General features: G+C 40.9%; 1 protein-coding gene across 1 annotated transcript in view; it reads right to left on the minus strand.

Moving 5' to 3' along the window:
* The window catches only part of LOC136677422 (uncharacterized), a gene marked incomplete at its 5' end in the record, with an annotated part of 31,615 nt that extends 25,349 nt beyond the window's left edge, over positions 1-6,266 (minus strand). Inside the window, 10 exons of the mRNA XM_066654939.1 lie at positions 2,090-2,308; positions 2,386-2,528; positions 2,971-3,215; positions 3,308-3,493; positions 3,654-3,782; positions 4,957-5,129; positions 5,268-5,409; positions 5,547-5,702; positions 5,793-5,929; positions 6,218-6,266. Coding sequence (XP_066511036.1) covers positions 2,090-2,308; positions 2,386-2,528; positions 2,971-3,215; positions 3,308-3,493; positions 3,654-3,782; positions 4,957-5,129; positions 5,268-5,409; positions 5,547-5,702; positions 5,793-5,929; positions 6,218-6,266 — 1,579 coding nt within the window. The remainder of the gene's footprint in view (positions 1-2,089; positions 2,309-2,385; positions 2,529-2,970; positions 3,216-3,307; positions 3,494-3,653; positions 3,783-4,956; positions 5,130-5,267; positions 5,410-5,546; positions 5,703-5,792; positions 5,930-6,217) is intronic.
* Positions 6,267-6,915: the final 649 nt, after the last annotated feature.

Here is a 6,915-nt window from a genome sequence, read left to right on the forward strand (position 1 = left end):
ACTCTGAAACAAGTTTTACAGAAGGTGACGAACAACAACGGTACAGACTGGGACATGTGGTTACCCTATGTGCTGTTCGCGTATCGTGAAGTACCTTAAGCTTCCACCGGATTTTCCCCGTTTGAACTCCTTTACGGAAGACAGGTGAGAGGTCCGATGGATGTCCTGAAAGAAGCTTGGGAAGGTGAGAAGAGTGAACAGAAACTGAACATATTAACGTATGTCTTGAAGATCAGAGACAAGTTGAGTCAATTGACAAGTACTGTCCATGAAAACATGGAGAAAGCTCAAGAACAGCAAAAACACTGGTATGATAAAGTGGCAAGGAAGAGAATTCTGCAAGTCGGGCAGAAAGTGCTTATTCTACTACCCACCAGTGACACTGGGCTTTTAGCCAAATGGCAGGGGCCATATAAAGTGCAAAGACAAGTCGGAGAAGCTACATATGAACTCCACCTGCCTGACAGACTCCACCTGCCTTGCACAGTGAATCTGGGTAGGCTCCGGACCCACCGCGACCATCCATCCATCCATTATCTGTAACCGCTTATCCAATTTAGGGTCGCGGGGGGTCCAGAGCCTACCTGGAATCATTGGGCGCAAGGCGGGAATACACCCTGGAGGGAACGCCAGTCCTTCACAGGGCAACACAGACACACACATTCACTCACACACTCACACCTACGGACACTTTCGAGTCGCCAATCCACCTGCAACGTGTGTTTTTGGACTGTGGGAGGAAACCGGAGCACCCGGAGGAAACCCACGCGGACACGGGGAGAACACACCAACTCCTCACAGCCCACCGCGACCCTGAACTGGATAAGGGTTACAGACAATGAATGAATAATTACTAATTAATTAAAAAGTCAAATATGCCAAATAAAACACATACAATGCATATTTTTACACCACACAATATACATTTATTGATAAAAATTGTAAAATGAATACAGCAGAATTAGAAAAGAGTTTTAAGAATTAAACACACAGTAAAGCAGTTATTGTATTTGAAAACAATCTACAGCAAACATCAGATAAAACAAATATATTGCAGTGTAAATAAAGATTTTGTTTAATTATTGAGATTGTAGTTGATTTTTAAGTAAAATGTGCAAATTCTCTCAAACCTTCAGACAAAAATACTCCACTTCTTCTATACATTCGTGTACAGTGGCTAGAAAAATGTGATGCTGAAACAGGAGGCTGTTGTCATACACCCTCAGAGTAATGTTGTATTTTCCCTGCTTCAGTGCAGTTTTAGGAGTGAAGACAATTCCAGTTCCTACAGCAAAACAACAATGAACAATAATCTACTACAAAGCAATGTGAACTTTGTAAGAAAAAGGTCAATTAAAGGTTGTGTGTGAGAGCTACTGAAGATAAAACAGGGACAGAAAGGACTATTAGGAATAAGAGACGAAAGGTAATATTTAACTAGTGGTGCTGGGTTGTCCGTTCTGTCACACTACAAATTAATTTGGCCAAAAAATGTGCTTTCAGTTTTAGGACCAAAGAAAAAAGTGCAGATTCCGTTAAACTGAGCAGCCACTGACTGATTTACACAGTGTGGAGCAATTTCACTGTTCCCACGAGTAAGAAAGAAATTGAAAATAGATTCAACAAAGTATAAAGTTAAACATTAAAAGGTCCAAAATGCCAGCACTTAAATACTTTGATTTTTACCTAAAACAGCTCCAGCTCCAAACTCAGAACTCCAGAGCAAAACTGAAACGTATCAAAGCTGACACGGGCTTCCTGTTCAGCAGCTTTTTACTGGAGTTTTCTGATCCACTTTAAACTGTGCAGCAGTTAGATTCTGGAGCAGAGGAATCAGAGTGAAACTGCTGCAGTGTTTGAGGTAGAACACAAAATTCAAATAAATTAAGGCTTGTTACAAAATGAATAGAGAAAATGCTATTCTCTGTTGTTGAGGACAGTGTATTTAGCAGCATGTGATGTAGACCACACTGTACTGTAATATATTTTACACATATTACGCTTGAACTTTAAGATTTTTTTTAAATATTTGTTCTTGTTCTTTAGCTGACCTTGTTTATGTCAAGAAGTCACATAGTAAAGAGCTTACCATTTTTGTCCATCTCGGCCGTCCAGTAGTTCCTACTTTCTCCTTGGAGCTCCACCTTAAACGGAGCAGCAAAACCCGGCCCATCTTTATCCGTCACAGACAGCAGCACTGGAGCTGGCTCCTTACTGCACACTGTGATCATCTTCTCTTCAATAATGGGAGAATTCACAGCAGCCAAATTTATCAGGAGGGTTCCTGTACCAGTGGCTGGAACCTGATCTGTAAATGTGTGAAGTCTGTTAGGAAAAGCTACACCATGTTACTTTGTAAATAGAGAACATTAATCATAGAGTTACCATCGTCCACAGCCAGGATCAGAGCTCTGTATTTTCCATCTTTCACAAAATCTGACTCTCTGTCCATGGGACTCTTCACTTTGACGACTCCAGTCTCTCCATCAACACTCACCCAACCAGCAGCATCAGCACCTACACGATACCTACAACAAACAGCAGATACACAATCAATATCAGTGCTTCTTTATCTGAGAGTCCAAGAAAACAATTAGGTGTTTTTTGTTTTGCATACCTAAAGGAGCACTAAGTAAGACTTTGTATTTTTACTCCTGGGCTCCCCCTAAAGTTGCACAGTGAAATTCACCCAAAGTAGCACTGCCCCCCCCCCCCCCCCATTATTCAGTGAAGCATCACAATGATTTTGAAGATTTTGAATGATTTTGTAATTTTAGAGTAAATATAGTACCTAGGGTTCCTTTAAAGCTAGCTGTGGGAAACATATTAGTTACAACAAAAACCTACAAGTCAAAAAATCTCCTCAAGTAAAGAAAACAAAAACCAATAAAAGCGAAATATCACACCAAAATAAATGATCTGAAATATTCCCATCACATTTAGAAATAAGGTTATGTTTGAATCTCTTACATCACGGTCTGAGTCCTCGCTGTATCTGGATCAGTGGCGGTGAACACAGTCAGCTGAGAACCAACAGCTGTATCTTCAGGTACAGAAACCTCTTTCACCTCTGGATCAAACACTGGAGCTTCATTCACATCCGGGACGTTCACAGTGACTGTGGCAGTGGACGTGGTCATGGGTTTAGCAAAAGGAACGTCGTTCTCCACAACCACCAACAGAGTGTACTTTGGGTTTGTCTCAAAGTCCAGAGGCTGGAGGAACACAGAAGAAAAGTCAGTGAACTCAAGAATTAAGACGCCCCAGGGTTTATTCAATTGACAATTTGAAGTGGTGTCAGTGCTACCTTAACAGCGGTAATGATGCCCTCCTGTTTGTTTGGTCCTGTGCTAACTTTATAAACTCCACTGGTGTCTCCTTGAATGATCCTGAACTTGGCTGTCCAGGCAGGAGTCTGGGGTTCATCTCCATCAGTCACAGCCATCTTCACCACCACTGCTCCGACAGTATTCTCTGGGACAGACACAGTGTACTGAAAGACAAAAACACACGTCTTAATAAAGAATCACTTTCCTTAGTTTGAACACAACACACAGATATGATTCAGGATTAAAGACAGATTAAATCTTAACCAAAAGTCCAGTCTACTGTGTTATTGTGTGTAAATCATTGTGTGTAATGAAGTGCTTTACCGAGGTCTTCTCAAATTTGGGTGCATTGTCGTTGCTGTCTGTTACTTCAATGAGAACTTTTGCAATGGATGTGCGGCCAGAACCCATCATATCTGCAGCTCGAATCCTCAACTCGTATGCAGAGTAGTTCTGGAAGAATCAAGAGTCATGATCAGGAAATGATTTTATTCCACATCAACTCAGCTTTCACCAGTGACCATCTTAGCCTTTTCTAATGATATATACATTTACTGATCCTGAAGGAGACAGCAGCATCACAGCATTTTTCAGTACATAATAAATATGGCCCTCTCCAGTGTAGGCTCCGAACCCACCACGACCCTGAACCGAATAAGCGCTTAAAGACAATAAATGAATGGATGAATAATACATATGAGAGGGGTATATATATATATATATATATATATATATATATATATATATACACACAAACACACATGTGAATTATGTGAATTATGCACATGACATTTGCAAAAGCACCCTCAGTAGGTTTTGCACTAAAACATATGAAGTGATAAAATATATAGCAACACAAGTCTATATACACACTCTGTATTTAAATGACATTAAAGTAACACTAGGTAAGATTTGGTATTTTTGCTCCTATGCGCCCCCTAAAGCTGCAGGGTGTAATTCATTTTTACAGCAGTGCCCTGAAATCAACAGAGAGGGGGAGGGAGAGGGCTGATTTCCTACCGTCCTCCAAGTGTTACATAGTGTACTGTCTGCAGTTCTGAGCCATGATTAGCAAAGGCAGAGGCTCTATTCTCCATATTACAGCTCAGTGGAGCATCACAATGACCTTGGAGCTGTAATTTTAAGGTAAAAAAACAACAAGAGTAGCCTAAGTATTTATTAGTAACCGGTCCTTCACAGGGCGACACACACACTCACACTCACACCTACAGACACATTTGAGTCGCCAACCCACCTACCGTCATGTGTTTTTGGACTGTGGGAGGAAACCGTAGCACTCGGAGGAAACTCACACGGACACAGGGAGAACACACCACACTCCTCACAGATAGACACACGGAGGAATGCAATAAGTTTTGAGAAAGTGAAACTATCATTAAAAATATTATTACTACAAACCACAGTGACCAGAGTGATCAGCTCTGAGAGCAGAAATAAACTGAAACTTTGACAGAAGCAGGAAAGGTAAAAAATAACCGGGTAAAATGAGTGCATATAAATAACATAAACTATAAACTACTACAAACTACTGTATATAAACTACTAGCTATGCTTCCTCAGTGGACATCAATGTGCTTTTATATGTCGTGCTGGAGAAGAGCCTCACCTCTCTGTCCAGTCCATCAGCGCTGACTCTAATCGCTCCAGTCACAGGATTAATGTTGAACATGTTTGGATTCGGCTCTACCGGATTCTGACTGAAGATGTAGTATCTGATATCAGCATTTTCTGTGTTGGGGTCGTCTGCATCAGTGGCTGTGACCTTCATGAACTCATGTCCTGCACAGAAAGTAATAATGACAATCAAACATTAAACAATCCACAGAGAAATACAGATCCACACTAAACTCTATGAATAATTATGAAACCTACCTGTACAACATAAATTAAACATAAATTAAACATAAATTAAACTACCGATTGGTGTAGCTTCAGGAACACGGACTTTGTAAATGGATCGTGTGAAAACTGGTACATTATCATTCACATCAATCATGTTGATAATAAATTTAATGGGAGCTTCTCCTTCTCCTTTTGCTGCCACAGCGTGAGCTTGAAGCTGAAATTGGCAGAAACAAACCATACAAACCATGTGAAAAGGACAGTGCCTATACGTGTTGCTTTAACAAACATTTCTTTAGTGATTTCTGACGCTAACTTTTAGACGCTTACAGTCGCAGAATCAAAAACTCTTACCACATATTTATTTTTGAATTCTCTGTCTACAGGCTTTGTGACGTAGAGCCAGCCAGTGTCTCTGTTGATGGTGAAAAGTCCCACTGGGGGCCGGTCTGCTCCTTCTCCAGTGATGCTGTATGTGATATTAACTTCTTCAGACTTATTAGATTTGATCTGGACACAGAAACAATTGTGTAAATTTGGTATAAAATAAAACAGACAGAGAGGTATTTCTAAATTGAGTTAGAGATCAGTTCTACAAACCTGCACCAACGCTTTGGGGAAAGGTCCGTTGTCATTCTCTGGGAAGTTGATCGGTGGAATCACCCACTCTCTCTTTCTCCTCTTTAACCCCACAGAAGACTCTGGAAACTGCAGAACCTGAACGTCTTGGTAGAACCCTGTTTATAAATAATAAACAGAAAAGGAAAAGGAAAACAACCTAGTAATTTCACAACCGGTGTTATATTAACGGATTTATATTGGTCTGGTGTTGGTTAAATATTCATTCATTCATTGCCTATGAACTTTATTCCAGTTCAGGTTCCTGGTGGATGCAAAGCCTACCTAGAATCATTGGGTGCAATGCAGGAACACACCCTGGAGGCGGCGTCAGTCCTTCACAGGGTGACACAAACTCACACATTCACTCACACCTACAGACACTTTTGAGTCACCGATCCACCTACCAACGTGTGTTTTATAGAGCAGTGGAGGAAACTGGAGCAACGGGAAGAAACCCACGCGGACACGGAGAACACACCACACTCCTCACAGACAGTCACCCGGAGCGGAACTCGAACCCACAACCTCCAGGTCCCTGGAGCCGTGACCGAGACACTATCTGCTGCACCCCGTGCTGTCCGTAATAAAGTTAGTGTAATAATATTAACACAATCTGCAGGTGTCTGTATTTTTTTATTTTTTTTGCATTAGTTACATATTTTAAAGGCTCATATCATGCACTAAGCAAAGCCAGAAGGACATTAAAAATCATATTACACTCTGCAGTCATCACTGACCAACAGCTTTAGTTTAAATTCAGAAACATGAAGAAGTTCAGAGGCTTTAATCTGTGTGGTTCAGTCTGTGAGTTCCTGTCTGACAATTTTTTACCTTTTTTTCCTAACCACAGATTGCCTTATTCTGTGAATTTAAAACCACAGGAAACAGGAACTGCAGCTTTGCAAACACATTATAAGCAGTAAAATTAAAAAAAAAGTTTTACACCTACAACAGCCTGGGCTGCTTTTTCAGGGTCAGGTCCCGTGTCGCTCGGCCGTGGTGATGAATCAGCCTCTGGGCACTAGCCCTAGCACAAGGACAAGGATTTATATAGAAACTCAACCTTATAAACCTGTTAACATTAAAGTATTGTTTTAAATGA

The sequence above is a fragment of the Hoplias malabaricus genome, chromosome X2 (assembly GCF_029633855.1).
Source record: "Hoplias malabaricus isolate fHopMal1 chromosome X2, fHopMal1.hap1, whole genome shotgun sequence".
NCBI lineage: Eukaryota > Metazoa > Chordata > Actinopteri > Characiformes > Erythrinidae > Hoplias > Hoplias malabaricus.